The sequence below is a fragment of the Poromitra crassiceps genome (assembly GCF_964638095.1).
Source record: "Poromitra crassiceps genome assembly, chromosome: 3".
Lineage (NCBI taxonomy): Eukaryota > Metazoa > Chordata > Actinopteri > Beryciformes > Melamphaidae > Poromitra > Poromitra crassiceps.
In genome coordinates this window covers 95,503,374-95,523,180 of record NC_139625.1, presented here as the reverse complement: position 1 = coordinate 95,523,180, position 19,807 = coordinate 95,503,374, and the positions used below count along the sequence as shown (strand labels likewise).

The following is a 19,807-nucleotide window of genomic DNA, read 5'->3' as shown; positions in this document are numbered from 1 at the left end:
AGATGATTTGAATAGCAGTCTATAGTTACAGATTATTTGAATATCAGTCTATAGTTACAGATGATTTGAATAGCAGTCTATAGTTACAGATGATTTGAATATCAGTCTATAGTTACAGATGATTTGAATATCAGTCTATAGTTACAGATGATTTGAATAGCAGTCTATAGTTACAGATGATTTGAATATCAGTCTATAGTTACAGTTGATTTGAATAGCAGTCTATAGTTACAGATGATTTGAATAGCAGTCTATAGTTACAGATGATTTGAATATCAGTCTATAGTTACAGATGATTTGAATAGCAGTCTATAGTTACAGATGATTTGAATAGCAGTCTATTATAGTTACAGATGATTTGAATAGCAGACTATAGTTACAGATGATTTGAATAGCAGTCTATAGTTACAGATGATTTGAATAGCATAGCCTATAGACCTTATTCGCTAACCCTGGACGGCACCATATTGTTGACATACCGTCCTGTGCGCACACAGCGCTGCAGCTGACAACTAGTAACAGCCTTATTGTCGTTTCTGTTCCATTACAAAATAGCGATGCTAATGACACCAATAAAAACCCCACAGTTGTTATTTGTATGCTGCCGTTAATGCCTGTAATAAATATACAAAATAACGAGGTGAACAGACTTTGCTATGAGGAGCTGTCAGAAAGTTTCACCTGTCTCTCTCCTAACTATCCAGACATCTCCTGTGCTGCTGACGTATCCTCCGTCTCGCTCCCTTCACGTCTGTGGACGGTAGAGATAGAAACAAACCACAGGGACTTTATTGCTGTCATTACTACAGCCATGCCTAACGCAGGTCACCATCCGAACACAACAGGAACGATACAGGTAACGCTAACAGCGGCTAGCTTCCTATAAACGCTGCTCCACATAGGCTGTCACTTGAGAGCTGCTGCATTATGTCAACAATATGGCGGCGCTGGGCGTGCCCGTACGTGAATGTCGAATTTTCACTTTTTTGCGTTTTCACCCCCCAATAACGCCGTCACCGTGTAAAAGGAAGGCACTAACGCTCAAAAAGTTTGCCGTTTTATGCGGGGAGCGTTGCCGTGTAAACAGGTCCTTAGTCTTATATGTCACCACTCATCCTCTTACCACTATTGTATAGAATATTTAAGATACTGTATGTGTGTGAACTTTTCCTTTTTCTTTCCATTAATGTGTCTATCATTATTTAGTGCATGTAGTCATTTTTCACTAGTCTTCTTCCTATTTGATGTCTTTCCCCCTTATGTTCTTTGCACAGTACACCAGTCTTCTTTCTGCACATTCTGTCATTGAGAGGAAAAAGCCAGCCCACTAATCTCTGTCTCTGTAATCTCATCATCTGGAGTTGACCATCAGCTGTGCAGTCCCTCATTGAGGTCCACCTGCCATTTAACTAGATGGAGATCAGATGTTGCCTTGTGGCCTTTTCCCTCTACTCTCTCTGCTTTCCACATTTTGTTTGCACCGTTAGGTTTGCTGAAGCAGTGACTACGTTTACATGCACACAATATTCTGCTTTTTGCCCATATTCGGAAAATGACAATATTCCGACTAAATTAATAATCCACTAATATTCCTGTTTACATGCAGCCGTAGCTCGCCCTCCCCGACACGTGAGGGAGGGGGGGCGAGAGAGAGACACAGCAGCACTATTCTTACCAGCATCACTTGGCCCATTTCAGGAGCTTGCTGCTGAAAAGTTGGGCGTTGCGCATCCAAGTCTTTCATAAAAAGTCGGCTATATTACGTTATTACCTCGCAGGCTCGCAAGCATTGTGGACTTCCGTGGGCACTACTATCTCTTTAAATATCTCTCTCTTTAAATCGATGTTTCTCATCTCCTCCCGATCAGAAATGTGGGCTTTTCTTTTCGCATGCCAGAGATGATGGATTATATGATATTATCGCCTCTTCTAGCGCTTTCTAGCACACATCAGTTGACCACAAACAGGCAACATGCGTCGCAAACTGCAGTAAAAACCCTGATTGAGACGCATATTCTGAATGCGCTGTATACATGATCAACGAATCCTCCTAAAACCCGAATAATACTGGAATAACCCAGATGTCTTAATTGGAAAATGCAAAATTAGGAAAAAGGCCAAATTCTGAAAATGCAACTGGAATATGCTGTTTACAGCTGGTACAGGGAGAAAAGCAGGAAGTGAGGTTCACTTTGCCTCTCTCTCTATAGCTGTGAAGAACTAAATGACCTGAACTAGGGATGCACGATATATCGGCAATCATATCGGTATCGGCCGATGTTAGTCATTTTTTAACATATCGGTCATATCGGTATCGGTCAGATGTTGCAATGTTAATATCGGTTATCATCATCAGCCAAATTCTTCACATTGATATGAAATAATGCAGTAAATCTATGATTTATGGGCTTTTCCAAAGGCTTTGCAAATAAAGAAATGCATAACTTTTTCAAATTCAGTGTTAACATGTGTTTTTCAGTATGTACAAAATGTGATGATCATAAAAATGTGGTTTTATACAGATCATATCGACATCGGTAAATATCGGTTATCGGCCATAACAGCAATGTTAATATCGGTTATCGCATCGGCCAAAATTTTCATATCGGTGCATCCCTAACCTGAACCATTCCACATGGGAAATTCTGCTGCAATCAAAGTATGACATATATGATGTCAAAGCATGATAAAGCATGTAGAGAGAGTGACACTTTGTAAAAGCCTATATTATTAGTGTTGGTGTTGTTGTTGTTGTTGTTGTTGTTGTTGATGATGATATAATAGTATTGTGGTTGTTAATATTGTTTCTTATGATGCACTCATACATTCCAATAAATGCCCCAGGAAATGTTGTCTTTCCTTCCTTTATTTTATGCACATCCTGTTGAAACAGGATGTTAGGGCGGGACATAATCCAGTGAGGGATCATCCAAAAGTCTAAACCAATGGAATATGAGCGAAAGGGATAGAGACCATTTTATTTGAAGTGACGGCTGCGGGGGGACTGGATTGTTCAAAAATTGCATGGTTTTACAATCGGTTAGAAGTTTATATTTACGCCTACTAGTGCAGCATGAGATCACCATGAAAGATATTATGTGGAAGTTAACATGAGATCACCAGTGAAGAAAGATATGTGGAAGTTGATTTCGGGGTCTCTTTAACGACGGTATTTTTCTCTCGATTTCTCTTCATGTCGTGAAGTGCTAAAGCAGAAGTTCACATCAGCACTGTGACAACCGCCCTCAGTGAGCGCAACTTAGGTCACGGGTGACTTCTAACAATCATCACTGTCCCTGAAATGTGTCTCTGTCTGGATGTTCTTGTCTGGCCCTGATGGAGAAGAGTGGAGTCAGTGTTTACTAGCTTCGTCACCTAAGGCTTAATTGGAGTCTCTTGTCTTTTTTTCTAATCCCCTTACATAATGATTTGTAGAAAGGCCTCTTGCTGGCCCATCTGGCCCACGTTCTCCAGTGCCTGCTACAATAGACCTGCACCAAACTAATGACCTCTTTGTTCATCCTCAGTGGGGAACCTCATTTTGCCCCCAAAGCAACTCATACAGCCGAAAACAAACAAGAGCAGACAAAATGGCAACAAACAGAACACAGACACCATAAAAGCCATTGAGACAAGATTAACAGCTGTGTTCGTTAAAACAATCTGAGCACTGCTGGAGGTCCCAGGTCCCAGGTAGGTGGTCCCCAGCAAATTGATGGGATTGTTCAACTTGACCATTATTTCGTTTACAATTATAGAATGTAGAAGAATGACTGTTCATGACCAGTGTTGGGCAAGTTACTCAGGAAGTGTAATTAGTCACTTATTACTGATTACTCATTTAAAAAGTAATACAATCACTTTACTTATTACTTGGTTTCAAAAGTAATTTGTTACATTACTCGTTACTTTACTATATTACTTTTGCTACGCCAGTTCCGAAAAAGTGACACCTGTTTAACCAGCTGCTTTTACAACTGAATCCACTTTATTGGAACAATAATTCACTTTACAGCAGGAGTCAACATTCAGCTAAACTGCACACTTTTATTTATTTGCCTATAGTATAAAAAAAAAAAAAATCCTTCTGGCAACACAGAAGCCTCGCATAGCCAGACCTATAGAGAGGCAAAGTGGAACGTCACTTCCTGCTTCAACACTGTACCAGAGATTTTCATCCGCCATTTATTTTCCCATAGACATTTCTTAAAATGCTTATAAAATTGTTTTACTACGTCGAACTAAACGGTTCAGCTAACGCTATAATCGGGAGAGACGATAGAACATTTCACTCGGACCAAAACTTTAAAAAAAACCATCGAAAAAATATGTTCTTTAAACCCGCATTTTTTTAACGTTTTGGTCCAGTGAAATGTTATGTGATCTTTCCTGATTCTAAATATATCTCAACCATTTGGTTTGAACCAGTAAAACTATTTTTATAAGCATTTTACAAAATGTCTATGGGAAAATAAATGGCGGATGAAAATCTCTGGCACAGTGCTGAAGCAGGAAGTAGGCGGTCACTTTGCCTCTGTATATATCTCCACACTTCCTTTTAGCACTGTGCCAGTGCTGGAGAATGTAATGCAGTAACTTGAAGTTACTTGGATTAGTAACTGTAATATAATTACTTTTTTTAAATTGTAGTCCCTTACATTACTAGTTACTGGTAAAAGTAATACAATTACAGTACGGTAACTAAGTTACTGTAACTAAGTTACTGCCCAACACTGTTAATGACTGATCATAGTTTCACTGTTATCATGCATTCCTTTATAACTGGGAACTGGTAATCTTACGGTTCAAAGTTCATGAGCTGGTACGGTGACGTCACTAGAGCTGGTATTTCCCATTCCAAACTCGTAGGAGCCTCAGCAGCCCCGACCTCAAAAATCCAAGATGGCTGCTCCACGCAACAACAGTAGTTATAATCGTATACCGTAAATGCTATTTAGCACTTCTGTCTTGTTTGTGTCTCATTAAATCAGCTGTACACACAGCACGGCCTACTTCTGTGTGGACATGAGGCTGCAGTGTTTGTATGCGCAAAATGCCACGAAATGCCTTGTTATCAACTGTTATTGCTAACAATAGCCTGGCTAGCTAGTGGATCTGACCAGTGAACAGTGAACTTCCCAGCTCAGCTTTACTGCAAATGGAATGCTAACAAAACGGATGTGATGTCATTTAGCCTCCACATCCCAGTTCTTTTGCGATAAAGAAACGCACGATTATCCCTCTATCTACAATCGAGATTCATTGTCATGGACTTCTGCGCAAAATCATATGGCTATAATTCATTGTCATGGAATTCTGCGCAAAATCATATCAAACAATTAAAATATTGTCAGATTTGGCTTCACTCATGTTGGTAGTTGTATTAGTAAAGGGTTTGTTGTAGTTTATTTGATCATCCAGTAGACCAGTGATACTCAACTGGCGGCCTGCGGGCCACATGCGGCCCGCGGGCGCCCTCTGTGTGGCCCGCGATGGAATTGCAAAAAAAAAAAAAAAAAAAAAAAATTACAGTGCACCTGAACGCAACATGCAAGATACCCGCTGAATAAGGCCATGTTCAGACTAGGAGGCCAAATCTGATTTGGGAACTTTAGTGACCTATTAATGACTTTATCCAGATTGGTTTAATGAGTCTGGACGCTCCAAGTCTGATTTGTGTCACTTGTCCGAAACCACATATGGAGGTAGTTTCCAATCTGCTTTCGACTGATGTGACTTGAGTGCGGACGCGCAGATCCACCAAATCTGATTTGAATGTCACTCGCAACTCGTCATCAAATGCTTCTGCGCAGGAAAACCATGTCACCAACGTACGTATTTACTGACGCCCACGTCGTTACCATAGCAACCCATGCAGATAGGCTGTTTAGGTCTGGCCACACAAATCCGACTTGAGAATCAGATTTGTGGCAGTGCGGACACACTCCCAAATCAGATTTGGGAAACCAATCAAGATAATGATGATTAATGACTTCATCAGCAAATCGGATTTGCCTGTAATGTGAACATGGCCTAAGTGTCCAAATGTTCATGTCATTCTGGCCAATACTCCACTTCTGTTATAGCATTTCAGTCTGGAATATGGAATATCTTTCAATAATCTATGATTTAGCTGCTAAATTGTCAAATACCGCCGTCTGCTCGCTACCCAGGCACTTATGTATGTACTAGGGATGTCACAATATGTCGTCCCACAATATATCGCAATATCAAAACGTGACAATATGTATCGTTGAGATGAAATCTCATATCGAGAGAAAAAGAAGCTGAACATGGTGGCACTGATCTGCATTTGATTGCATGCTCGCTGTCCTTTTCATTGCTTTGTTTGAACAGACAAGGGACGTTACAGACACGGAGGATGAAAATGGTGAAATTACTCAAATTAGCGTGGAGGATGCCCCCTCAACTTACAAATCGATCGCAAAAAAATATTGTTAAAATATCGTATCGTATCGTTATCGTGAACCCAGTATCGTGTATCGTATCGTATCGTGAACTGAGTGTATCGTGACACCCCTAGTATGTACTTAAAACTAACTATCCGGTGTGCACAACATTGTCAGACTAAACTCCGGCTGACACCCCAAAAACCTACAATCCGCTACAGAAAAATGTATATTGATTGTTTATTAACTGGCCCCTGGCCTTCTATCATTTCACGAAAGTGGCCCCCGGGCAAAGCAAGTTGAGTATCCCTGATGTAGACCGTCTGGAAAGTCATCTATTGTCAAATCTGAACCTATTGAATGACGAGGCACACTCCTGACCAGATGGCCTCCTTATGCTGCCATCGGAGATCTTTCAGTGCTGCTTGACAACGTGGCTGTTGATGTCTTCTGAAAGGTCAGTGGCATTAAGGGTTGATATTTAACTCTTTGCTTTTCTCTTCACAAGCTGTGTTGTTGACTCATCTCCAGCAGCAGGCAGGGATTCAGCAATCAGCAGACCAGCTTAGCTTTCTGTCCCAGAGGGAAAACATCAACCATTAGTTTTTCCACAACCATACAACAGCAGAATTATGCTATCTATAATGTCTTCTTATAATCACATCTGAAAAACATAAAATACAGTATATTAGAGCTGCAACGATTCATCGATTAGTCGATCCATAGAACATTGATCAACAACTATTTTGATCATCAATTTTTCGTTTTGACTCATTTTTGAACAAAAAAAGTAAAAACTAAAACAAAATTTGATTCCAGCTTCTAAAATGTGAATATTTTCTGGTTTCTTTACTCCTCTGTGACAGTAAACGGAATATCTTTGGGTTGTGGACAAAAGAAGACAATTGAGGACGTCATCTTGGGCTTCTTGAAACACTGAACAACATTTTTCACCATTTTCTGACATTTTATAGACCAAAACAACTAATGGATTATTTGAGGAAATAATCAGCAGATGAATCAATAAGAAAAATAATCGTTAGCTGCAGCCCTAGAGCATATGGCCTACTTTCCACATAGTACTTCATTTAGCTGGGTTGTCCGCAAATACCATTTGCAAATAAAATAAAAAGTAATTTGTTTCAATTATGTCAATTGTTACAAATCTCATCTTTTCACTGATGTCTGTGCAAACAGCCCAGTCATCCTTTCACAGCAGCCCCCTATTCCTGCAGCTCCATACAAAGGACAGTGAAATGGTGATGATCCAGCCTCACATTGTCTGCGGTTGTGAGGATGAATTGGTACATTTGTCTGTCCGGCAGATTGCCTCCCCATTATTACAAGGAAATGAGGACACGGAGAGGCCACTGGGAAACAAACTACCAGTGTTGTACTCTTATATAGACCTACTGGGAAACAAACTAACAGTGTTGTACTCTTATATAGGCCACTGGGAAACAAACTAACAGTGTTGTACTCTTATATAGGCCACTGGGAAACAAACTGACAGTGGTGTACTCTTATATAGGCCACTGGGAAACAAACTGACAGTGGTGTACTCTTATATAGACCACTGGGAAACAAACTAACAGTGTTGTACTCTTATATAGACCACTGGGAAACAAACTGACAGTGTTGTACTCTTATATAGGCCACTGGGAAACAAACTGACAGTGTTGTACTCTTATATAGGCCACTGGGAAACAAACTAATAGTGTTGTACTCTTATATAGGCCACTGGGAAACAAACTGACAGTGTTGTACTCTTATATAGGCCACTGGGAAACAAACTGACAGTGTTGTACTCTTATATAGGCCACTGGGAAACAAACTGACAGTGGTGTACTCTTATATAGACCACTGGGAAACAAACTAACAGTGTTGTACTCTTATATAGACCACTGGGAAACAAACTGACAGTGTTGTACTCTTATATAGGCCACTGGGAAACAAACTGACAGTGTTGTACTCTTATATAGGCCACTGGGAAACAAACTAATAGTGTTGTACTCTTATATAGGCCACTGGGAAACAAACTGACAGTGTTGTACTCTTATATAGACCACTGGGAAACAAACTAATAGTGTTGTACTCTTATATAGGCCACTGGGAAACAAACTAACAGTGTTGTACTCTTATATAGACCACTGGGAAACAAACTGACAGTGTTGTACTCTTATATAGACCACTGGGAAACAAACTGACAGTGTTGTACTCTTATATAGACCTACTGGGAAACAAACTGACAGTGTTGTACTCTTATATAGGCCACTGGGAAACAAACTGACAGTGTTGTACTCATATAGACCACTGGGAAACAAACTGACAGTGTTGTACTCTTATATAGACCACTGGGAAACAAACTAACAGTGTTATATAGACCACTTATATAGACCACTGGGAAACAGACTGACAGTGTTGTACTCTTATATAGACCACTGGGAAACAAACTGACAGTGTTGTACTCTTATATAGACCACTGGGAAACAAACTGACAGTGTTGTACTCTTATATAGACCACTGGGAAACAAACTGACAGTGTTGTACTCTTATATAGGCCACTGGGAAACAAACTGACAGTGTTGTACTCTTATATAGACCACTGGGAAACAGACTGACAGTGTTGTACTCTTATATAGACCACTGGGAAACAAACTGACAGTGTTGTACTCTTATATAGGCCACTGGGAAACAAACTGACAGTGTTGTACTCTTATATAGACCACTGGGAAACAAACAACAGTGTTGTACTCTTATATAGACCACTGGGAAACAAACTGACAGTGTTGTACTCTTATATAGGCCACTGGGAAACAAACTAACAGTGTTGTACTCTTATATAGACCACTGGGAAACAAACTGACAGTGTTGTACTCTTATATAGACCACTGGGAAACACACTGACAGTGTTGTACTCTTATATAGGCCACTGGGAAACAAACTGACAGTGTTGTACTCTTATATAGACCACTGGGAAACAAACTGACAGTGTTGTACTCTTATATAGGCCACTGGGAAACAAACTAACAGTGTTGTACTCTTATATAGACCACTGGGAAACAAACTGACAGTGTTGTACTCTTATATAGACCACTGGGAAACACACTGACAGTGTTGTACTCTTATATAGGCCACTGGGAAACAAACTGACAGTGTTGTACTCTTATATAGACCACTGGGAAACAAACTGACAGTGTTGTACTCTTATATAGGCCACTGGGAAACAAACTGACAGTGGTGTACTCTTATATAGGCCTACTGGGAAACAAACTGACAGTGTTGTACTCTTATATAGACCACTGGGAAACAAACTGACAGTGTTGTACTCTTATATAGACCGCTGGGAAACAAACTGACAGTGTTGTACTCTTATATAGACCACTGGGAAACAAAATGACAGTGTTGTACTCTTATATAGACCACTGGGAAACAAACTGACAGTGTTGTACTCTTATATAGGCCACTGGGAAACAAACTGACAGTGGTGTACTCTTATATAGGCCTACTGGGAAACAAACTGACAGTGTTGTACTCTTATATAGACCACTGGGAAACAAACTGACAGTGTTGTACTCTTATATAGACCACTGGGAAACAGACTGACAGTGTTGTACTCTTATATAGACCACTGGGAAACAAACGGACAGTGTTGTACTCTTATATAGACCACTGGGAAACAAACTGACAGTGTTGTACTCTTATATAGACCACTGGGAAACAAACTGACAGTGTTGTACTCTTATATAGACCACTGGGAAACAAACTGACAGTGTTGTACTCTTATATAGACCACTGGGAAACAAACTGACAGTGTTGTACTCTTATATAGACCTACTGGGAAACAAACTAACAGTGTTGTACTCTTATATAGGCCACTGGGAAACAAACTGACAGTGTTGTACTCTTATATAGACCTACTGGGAAACAAACTGACAGTGTTGTACTCTTATATAGACCACTGGGAAACAAACTGACAGTGTTGTACTCTTATATAGGCCACTGGGAAACAAACTGACAGTGTTGTACTCTTATATAGGCCACTGGGAAACAAACTGACAGTGTTGTACTCTTATATAGACCACTGGGAAACAAACTGACAGTGTTGTACTCTTATATAGGCCACTGGGAAACAAAATGACAGTGTTGTACTCTTATATAGGCCACTGGGAAACAAACTGACAGTGTTGTACTCTTATATAGGCCACTGGGAAACAAACTGACAGTGTTGTACTCTTATAAACTGACAGTGTTGTACTCTTATATAGGCCACTGGGAAACAAACTGACAGTGTTGTACTCTTATATAGGCCACTTTTTTTTCTTTCTTTCTTTTTACATTTCTTCATCATATGATTGTTTGATGTGTTATTATTACTATTGTAATTTGCTACTGTTGTGTCAGCTAGCCCTCCTTTCCCTGTTCTCTCCATATACTCTCTCATACTCCCCCTGCTCTCCCTCCCCACCTCCTCCCCTTCCCGAACTCTCCCCCCCCCCCCACTATTCTAAAGCATGGCATCCATCCTATTTTAAAGCATGGCACCCATTCTCTTTATTTCCCCCTTCCCCTGCTCCTTCCCCACCTCTCCTTCTCTGTTCTCTCCTCCCCCACATTTCCCATTCTCTCCCCACCTCCTCCCTCCCTCTCCCTGCTCCCTCCTCCCCCACATCCCCCCACTCTCCCTCCCCCCTCCCCTCTCCTGCTCTCTCCTCTTTCCCCCTTCCCCTGCTCCTTCCCCACCTCCTATACTCCCCAGCATTTCCCATTCCCTCCCCACCTCATCACTTTCCTGCTCTCTCCTCTCTCACATTCCCCCTGCTCTCCCTCCCTTCTCCTGCTCTCTCCTCCGCTCTATCCTATTTCTATATTTTCTATATTTCTTTATCAGTTGTTCAATGTGTTATCATTACTACTGTAATTTGCTACTGTTGTGTCGGCTAGAATTAGCTAGACATGTTTTCTGTGAAGCCCTCTGGGACATGCTTGTGAATTAGGGCTATACAAATAACCTTGACTTGACTTGACTGGGAAACAAGGGAGTAAGTGGGTTCTGCGATTTTGGTACCCGAGTTGTGATGTCATCAGTGAGTGATGTCAATAAATAAACATTTTAATACAGGACTCAATTGAAAAATAAACTGGTGTATTTTAATTGTGTATACCGGTATGTGCTTTCTTCTTCATTAGTGCAGAAGAAATAAGTAGTCTAAAATAAAAAAATATGAATAAAAACTAATAAAATAATCTTCTCAGATCAAGACTGGGTCTCTACTACTGCAGTCACATAGCTGAGAAACATGAATCAGTTTAAATAATTATTTCACATGGTCATGGATGGTCATGATTAATGAAGGTGATTAAAAGGATCTCCTCAGCTAAGGCCTTGTATTTAGCATGACACAGTAGTTTCAGCTAGAACACTTCAGTTGAGTTACCATGGCATCCTCAGGATTAGTTACCATGGCACCATCAGGATTAGGCGCGTAACAGTCTGCAGTTGAAATAAGACTGTCAATGTGTGTCAGTCTATTTATCTTCTACAGCAGGGGTTTTCAAAGTGTAGCAGAGTGAGCCTCCCCAACCCCCCCCCCCCCCACCCATTATTATTATTATTACTAATGCAGTGCCCCGTGGGCGCTTCCCCCCCCCCCCGCACACACACTGCACTCTGTCAGGTCCCCCTAAGCGCAAGTTTGAAGTCGATCCGACAAACGGTTCTCAAGATACGTGAAGGACAGACATACAGACAGTCCTGGAATAAGTCCAAATTGCATGAAATGCGGCACCGCACTCCCCAAGTTTGAAGTCAATCGAACAAATGTTTCTCGAGATAAACAGGTTTTTGTCTTGCCAGTAGGTGGCACGGGAAATTGCAAGATTTGCAAGAAATTCAGCGCCGCACTACTTCGAGTTCCCAGGAGCAAACTCCCCAAGTTTGAAGTCAATCGGATGAACGGTTCTCAAGATAAACCACTTTTTGTGTTGCCAGTAGGTGGCGCTGTGCCGAATTGCACGGAATTCAGCTCCCTGCACTCCGTTGAGTCCCCCTAAGTGCACTCCCCGAGTTTGAAGTTTGAACTTGATCAGATGAACGGCTATGGAGATAAAGCGCTTTTTGTGTTGCCAGTAGGTGACGCTGAATCACTGCCGATCTTTCGGAAAAGACTAAAGACTCACCTTTTCAGGCTCCATCTGGGCCCTTCTTGATCTAACTTCTTTCTCTCTCTTTCTCTTTCTAAAAAAAAAAAAAAAAAAAACGAACCTAAACTTGTACCACTGTTCCTTCAGAAGTTGTAGTTGTCATAGACTGTGCTCCATAGTTGATTGCTCTATTGCTGACAAAAATGTGTTATTGTAAGTCGCTTTGGATAAAAGCGTCTGCCAAATGACGTAATGTAATGTAACGTAATGTGACGCTATGCCCAATTGCACAGAATTCAGCTCCCTGCACTCCCTTGAGTCCCCCTAAGCGCACTCCTCGAGTTTGAAGTCGATCGGACGAACGGTTCTCAAAATAAACCACTTTTTGTGTGGCCAATAGGTGGCGCTGTGCCGAATTGCACAAAATTCGGCACTGCACTGTGTTGAGTTCCCATCAGCGCACTCCCCAAAGTTCTTGAGATAAACCACACTTTTTTGTTGCCAGTAGGTGGCGCTATGCCCATAGGGCACTGCACTGCACAATAGGGCACACTCCTAAAGTTTGAAGTCGATCCGACCAACGGTTCTCGATGGCATGCAGCAGATGATGCTCATCCATAAGCAGTGGTGGAAATGGCCAGGTTTTACTCTGGGAACCCTACTTACACAGGATGGGGGTTCCCGGAAGTGGCGTGGCCCTAGAGGATATTATTTCTGAATGCGTGACTCATTATAGCCTAACATTATAGCCACGTAAAAATCTCTTAGAAATCTCACTTAACTAAGATCACTGAGCTCTACTGATTATTTCCCTCAAAGACCCTACTTACAGCTGTGTTTACTTTTCTCACTTAATGTCAACGACCCTACGCTCAGATCAGTTGGAGCTTGAAGGAGCGCAGAATTGAATGTGGACTGTGTGCTGCAGCCAGGCTGGCCAGTGCGGACAGACAGTTCCCCAGCCCTGTAAATCTCGTAAAATTCATCGGAAATAGCTCCCCAACAGATACAAAAACATGAGTATATGTGTTTGATGTACATTCGATTTCCTTCTCCCTGGTTTCTCCTCTGACAGCCTGAGCTCGCCTCATCAGAGGCAGCCAGACTGACGGAGCTCCGCCCCTGGCTGATTTGCGCAGTGGAGGCTGCGATTGTGCAGCCAGCATGGCTTGTAGTGGGCATTAGGTGTGATTTTCTCCATGACGTCATGCCTCCCCTGAAGATGTCTGGCGCCCCCTCACACTTTGAAAACAGCTGTTCTACAGTCCGACCTAGAGTGCTGGAGAGTTTGCTGCATGAGCCTTGAACACATGCAATGTTCTTTTGTTGATAATGGTTTGTATGTCAGCCGCCTCTAAGCTGTTTTGTTGTTACTTCTGCAGGTCCTGGAGAAGTTTATGTCTCGTCTTGTCCAGAACCGGGTGATGGGCCACAAAGACCTGCGGACCCTCACCAAATACCAGATCATCCTGGCCAGGGAGCAGTTCCGCAAGAACCCGCCGCCACACCTCAAGGCACAGACACTGCACTCCACACACACGCACACACACACACACACACACACACACACACACACGTGTGTGTGTGGCAAATATGACCCATCTAGATCACTACTTGCCATTCATTTTCTAGTTAGCTGTATTTTCTCTGGTATATTACAGATAACGTGAAATTGGTAATGAAGTATCATATTTTGACTTTAAAGTAACTACGAGCAAGATTTTCGATTGGTATTAAACAGTCTAAATGTAATATTGATGCCTCACATCTTACCTCTAATAGTAGATGAGACCAACGCCGAGTGAATCGGCCAGTGCTGTCTTGATGATTATAGTCTGTGTGCGGGCCGGCAGATCAGGAAGTGAAACGAAAGGGTTTACGGCAGCCACTTCAGCCATAACCACAATATTACTTTCAAACAAACTGTTAGAATATAACGAGAGATGTTCGCGAGAGTAGAAAGCCCCGTAGCGTGGAAAGCCGTCCTTCTTGTTTTGGGTCTGTTGCTAGGCAGAGCGAAACGGTTTACGGCCGTAGCAACAGACCCAAAACAGCTTTCCTCGCTACTTTCTGCTCTCGCGAACATCTCTCGTTATATTCTAACAGTTTGTTTGAAAGTAATTTTGTGGTTATGGCTGAAGTGGCTGCTGTAAACCCTTTCGTTTCACTTCCTGATCTGCCGGCCCGCACACAGACTATAATCATCAAGACAGCACTTGCCGATTCACTCGGCGTTGGTCTCATCTACTATTAGAGGTAAGATGTGAGGCATCAATATTACATTTAGACTGTTTAATACCAATCGAAAATCTTGCTCGTTGTTACTTTAAGAGAGTACTGTATGTTGGCTGAAGCTACAATTTAAACACCATCTTACTCATATAATTGTAAAATTTGGCGCGACCCACAATTGCTCAACTGGCATGCATGAAGCGCATGCCAGTTGAGCGGCCAAGCTGCGGGCGAGGTCGCGCTGTGGCCAAGCTGCGGGCGACGTCACACAGCAGCCACGCTGCGTCTGCGACCTTGAGGGCAAACCATTGAGGCACGGTAGAAATGAGCACTGCCAGTTCAGCAGGCGTGGCGAGGGACACTTGCAGGCGCTCTGTTTCTAGTCAAGCTAAATGTGCTTCAGGGAAAGATTTCTTGGTTATTCTTGCTTTGACCTCTCGGGAGAAACTGTAAGAGAAGCTCATATACTGTACTAAGTAGGCTCCTCTTTTTAGGCAAAGTGGGTAAAAGCACGGTCAAATGTATAATTTGAACAATTATCAATTAAACATAAAGCTCATAACTTGTATAGTTTATTTACTTAGTCTTTTTTATACAACTAGCAGGGTCATCACTGTCATCACTAATGACATCATTGATGAGATTTGATGACATCATTGATGTCATCAATGACTAGCACCAGTGACATCATCACTGATCTATAGCCTTGTGTGTGTGTGAGTGAATTTATGACATCACTGATGACGTCATCACTGATGACATCACTGATGACGTCATCAGTGGGACAGACAGAGAAACAGACGGAGCCCGAGCTCCCTTTCATAGATGATGATTATTCCCAATGCCGCCAATATTGATCAACATGTGACTGTTGTAACTGCCTGTTTCCACATGCACATATATATACATGTCATCCATTTCAATTTGAGATTCATTAATAGTCATTAAGTTGTTTCTGTACAAGGAATTAGTGTGGGTCTGTCACTTGAGTAGAGTTGGTACAGTCAACACATGAGATTTCATCCCAGCCATATTTGCCTGGCTCTAGTGACTAGAGTCTAGTCCCTCTTGCCATATTTGCAGGTTTTGTGAGACAGGGGGTACGGTGGCGCAGTCGGTAGCGCTGTCGCCTCACAGCTAGAAGGTCCTGAGTTCGATTCTCGCCTGGGACGCTGTGGGCGCTGGAGTTGTGAACCCTCCCATATCTTCAGTGCCTACTGCCCAGGTGGGCTATCTCGTCGAAAGGGCCTTTCTGTAGGAGTTTGCATGTTCTCCCCGTAACCCCCAGGGGGCTCCTCCGTACATAACCCCCCACTAAAAACATGCAGAAGATTGTCATCCGACCAGTGACGACAACATCTGAAGTTGGTCCAATGATGGTCCAATGATGGTCCCCGGGCGCTGGAAAGAAAAAGCGACCACTGCTCCTGGCCTGCCCCCCTGGAGGAAAGGACAAGCCTGGATGGGTCAAATGCAGAGGACATATTTCACCGGCCACCGCCACGCATGAGTGTGTGTTGTGGCCGCATGCATGTGTTGTAGTGTTCGTGTGACAATAAAGACGGGCTTCCTTCTGAAATCGTGTTTAAATCGTGTTTACACTGTAGTGACTCCTGTCTGCCTCCCTCCTGCTGTCCACAGGGTCCACAGCAGGGCATGCTGGAGGGAGACTTTGCCATTTGTATCAGTCTTTACCATGGCTACGAACTGCTGGTGCAGATGGGGCTTCGATCACTCTTCTTCTACATCCAAGGCATCATGGACGGATCCAGAGGTGAGCTCCCTCTCGCCTCCTGGCTTTTTGTGCATAAATCACACTCACACTTAAACCCAGCTGAGAGTGGGGGGTACGGTGGTGCAGTGGTAAGCGCTGTCGCCTCACAGCTAGAAGGTGCTGGGTTCGATTCCCACCTGGGACGCTGTGAGCGCTGAAGGAATGCATGCCCGTCCGCATGTCCTCGAGTGCCCACCGCCCGGGTGAGGTCGTCAAAAGGGCCTTTCTGTGTGGAGTTTGCATGTTCTCCCCGTGCCTCCCGGGGGTTTCCCTCATATAGGAACCCCCTTCAAAAACATGCAATATCCTGGTTGCTAATGTGGTTCCTCCTCTGGTCGTTAAGGGCGCCTGTTCAGAGGGAGGGGAACTGGTTGGAATAGCGTGAACCTCCCACGTGCTATGTCCTACCGGTGAAGCTTCCTCTGTCAGGTGAAAAGAAGTGGCTGGCTAACTGCCCATGTCTCGGAGGAAGCATGGAGCCAGCCTCGGCTCTCCCCAGATCGGCAGAGGGTGGAGCAGCTACCAGGATAAATAAATTAAATTATAAAAACCCCCAGCTGAAAATACTTCATTTTTCTACACACGACTGGCTGGGCTGTAGGTGGGAACGTCTTCTCCTTATACGTGTGCAGGATCTGTACATGTCTCACCTGATCTCAATGATGTACTGAATACATTTACAAACAGCTGTTTGAGGGGCATCCGGCTAGTGTCGCGGTAGATTCCCTGCCTACCAACACGAGGGTCACAGGTTCGCGCCCCTGTGCTACCTCAGGCTTGGTCAGGCACGATTGGCTGTGTCTGTGGGTGGGAAGCTGGATTAAGGGTATGTGTCCTCGTCGCTGCGCTACTGCCTCCTCTGATCGGTCGGGGGGGGGGGGGGGGCGGGGCGGAAGGGAACCGGTGGGAATAGCATCATCCTCCCACGTGCTACGTCCTGCTGGTGAAGCTCACCACTGTCAGGTGAAAAGAAACGATTGGCACCTGCACATGTGTCGGAGGAAGCATGGTGCTAGTCTACAGCTCACCCCAGATCAGCAGAGGGGGTGGAGCAGCGACCGGGGCAGCAGGGGGAAATTGGCCAAGTACAATTGGGGAGAAAAGGGGGGAAATCAAGAAAAAAAAAAGAAACAGCTGTTTCATATGAGTTTATTTGTGTTTCTGTGTGTGATCAGAGATGTCCAGGGCAAGGAACGAGCTGCAGAGGACTCCCACCTTCATGAGCATGTACCAGGAGATGGAAGCAGTGTTTGTGAAGCCATCTGCTGGTGAGCTCATCATTCCTAGCCAGTTTGATATCCCTCTATCTATGGTCAGATGCATTTTATACAGCTGCTGGTACGGGAGATCATTCCTAGCATATCAGTCTGATATCTAGTTTATCTACCCTCTATCTATGGTCTGGTGCATTTTATACAGCTGTGGGAGGCATTTTGATGGAATGGTTCATAATCTGGTTTGCAGAGCTATCTGTGTTCCTCCCTTCTCCACCTCATCAGGAACAAATGCCCTCTATTTAAGGTGCTACTGCTTTCAAACTGACCTGTGAACCTACAGGATTCACATCAACATCTTGTACCATGAATGCCTCCAGGTCCAGATGAGCCTTTCATTTACAGTCATCCCAAGCTGCAGAAGCTGGAGGAGGTGGTGCTGCAGCACTTCAGATCGTGGGCAGAGAGCTCAGAACTCCACAGTGGTGAGTTGCTTATTATAGCACTTCTTTGTTGTGAATCATACCGCCATTGTATGAGTGACCCGCTGGAACTATGAAAGAGTTGAAGTGATGTTTTTCTGTCAGAATAAGAGTGCTTTCACAAAGTAAGAGTGATTAGGGGACGCCCGGGTAGTGCAGCGGTAGATTCCCTGCCTACCAACACGAGGGTCGCAGGTTCGCGCCCCCCGTGTTTCCTCCAGCCTGGTCGGGCGTCCATACAGGCACAATTGGCCGTGTCTGCGGGTGAGAAGCCAGATTAAGGGTATGTGTCCTGGTCGCTGCTTGTGGGGGGAGGGGGGATAACATGGTCCTCCCACGCACGAGCATCACCCTGGAACAGCTCCCTGCAGTTTGTGCTAGAAATCTACCAGCTGAACAGTACTCTTCGCAGTAATGCTTGCAATGCTTTACAATTATTTAGTAACTATCTCAAAGACAAGATGGAAGGTTCCAAACCACACCATTTGCTGCAGGCATAATTCAACCTACATCAGTAGCTAATACTTTGATTAATTTTGATCAGGGCTAGTTTGTGTCAAGCAATTTTCTCATTATTATTTCAACCAATCAATCTCTCTCTCTCTGTCTTCTGTCCCGTCTGTGTCCAGGGCCGGGGCCTGCACCCATCAGCACACGCGTGATGATCTTCTCATCGTTCCGTGAGAGCGTACAGGAGATTGCGGCCATGTTGACCCGCCATGCACCGCTGATCAGGGTCATGACCTTCATGGGCCAAGCCTCATCGGGGAAGGGGGTTAAAGGGTTCACCCAGAAGGAACAGCTGGAGGTAGAGACTCTAAAGACAGCTGTATAGTAAAGAGGTAGAGACTCTAAAGACAGCTTTATAGTAAAGAGGTAGAGACTCTAAAGACAGCTTTATAGTAAAGAGATAGAGACTAAAGACTAAAGACAGCTTTATAGTAAAGAGATAGAGACTCTAAAGACAGCTTTACAGTAAAGAGGTAGAGACTCTAAAGACAGCTTTACAGTAAAGAGGTAGAGACTCTAAAGACAGCTTTACAGTAAAGAGGTATAGACTAAAGACCGCTTTACAGTAAAGAGGTAGAGACTCTAAATACAGCTTTATAGTAAAGAGGTAGAGACTCTAAAGACAGCTTTACAGTAAAGAGGTAGAGACTCTAAAGACAGCTTTACAGTAAAGAGGTAGAGACTCTAAAGACCGCTTTACAGTAAAGAGGTAGAGACTCTAAAGACAGCTTTATAGTAAAGAGGTAGAGACTCTAAAGACAGCTTTACAGTAAAGAGGTAGATACTCTAAAGACAGCTTTACAGTAAAGAGGTAGAGACTCTAAAGACAGCTTTACAGTAAAGAGGTATAGACTAAAGACCGCTTTACAGTAAAGAGGTAGAGACTCTAAAGACAGCTTTATAGTAAAGAGGTAGAGACTCTAAAGACAGCTTTACAGTAAAGAGGTAGAGACTCTAAATACAGCTTTACAGTAAAGAGGTAGATACTCTAAAGACAGCTTTACAGTAAAGAGGTAGAGACTCTAAAGACAGCTTTACAGT

The 19,807-nt window shown here is 43.3% G+C and overlaps 1 protein-coding gene across 1 annotated transcript in view; it reads left to right on the top strand.

The window, feature by feature from the left end:
• The window catches only part of fancm (FA complementation group M), a gene marked incomplete at its 5' end in the record, with an annotated part of 126,418 nt that overhangs the window by 43,993 nt on the left and 62,618 nt on the right, over positions 1–19,807 (top strand). Inside the window, 5 exons of the mRNA XM_083633247.1 lie at positions 13,937–14,068; positions 16,428–16,560; positions 17,736–17,828; positions 18,155–18,259; positions 18,886–19,064. Coding sequence (XP_083489373.1) covers positions 13,937–14,068; positions 16,428–16,560; positions 17,736–17,828; positions 18,155–18,259; positions 18,886–19,064 — 642 coding nt within the window. The remainder of the gene's footprint in view (positions 1–13,936; positions 14,069–16,427; positions 16,561–17,735; positions 17,829–18,154; positions 18,260–18,885; positions 19,065–19,807) is intronic.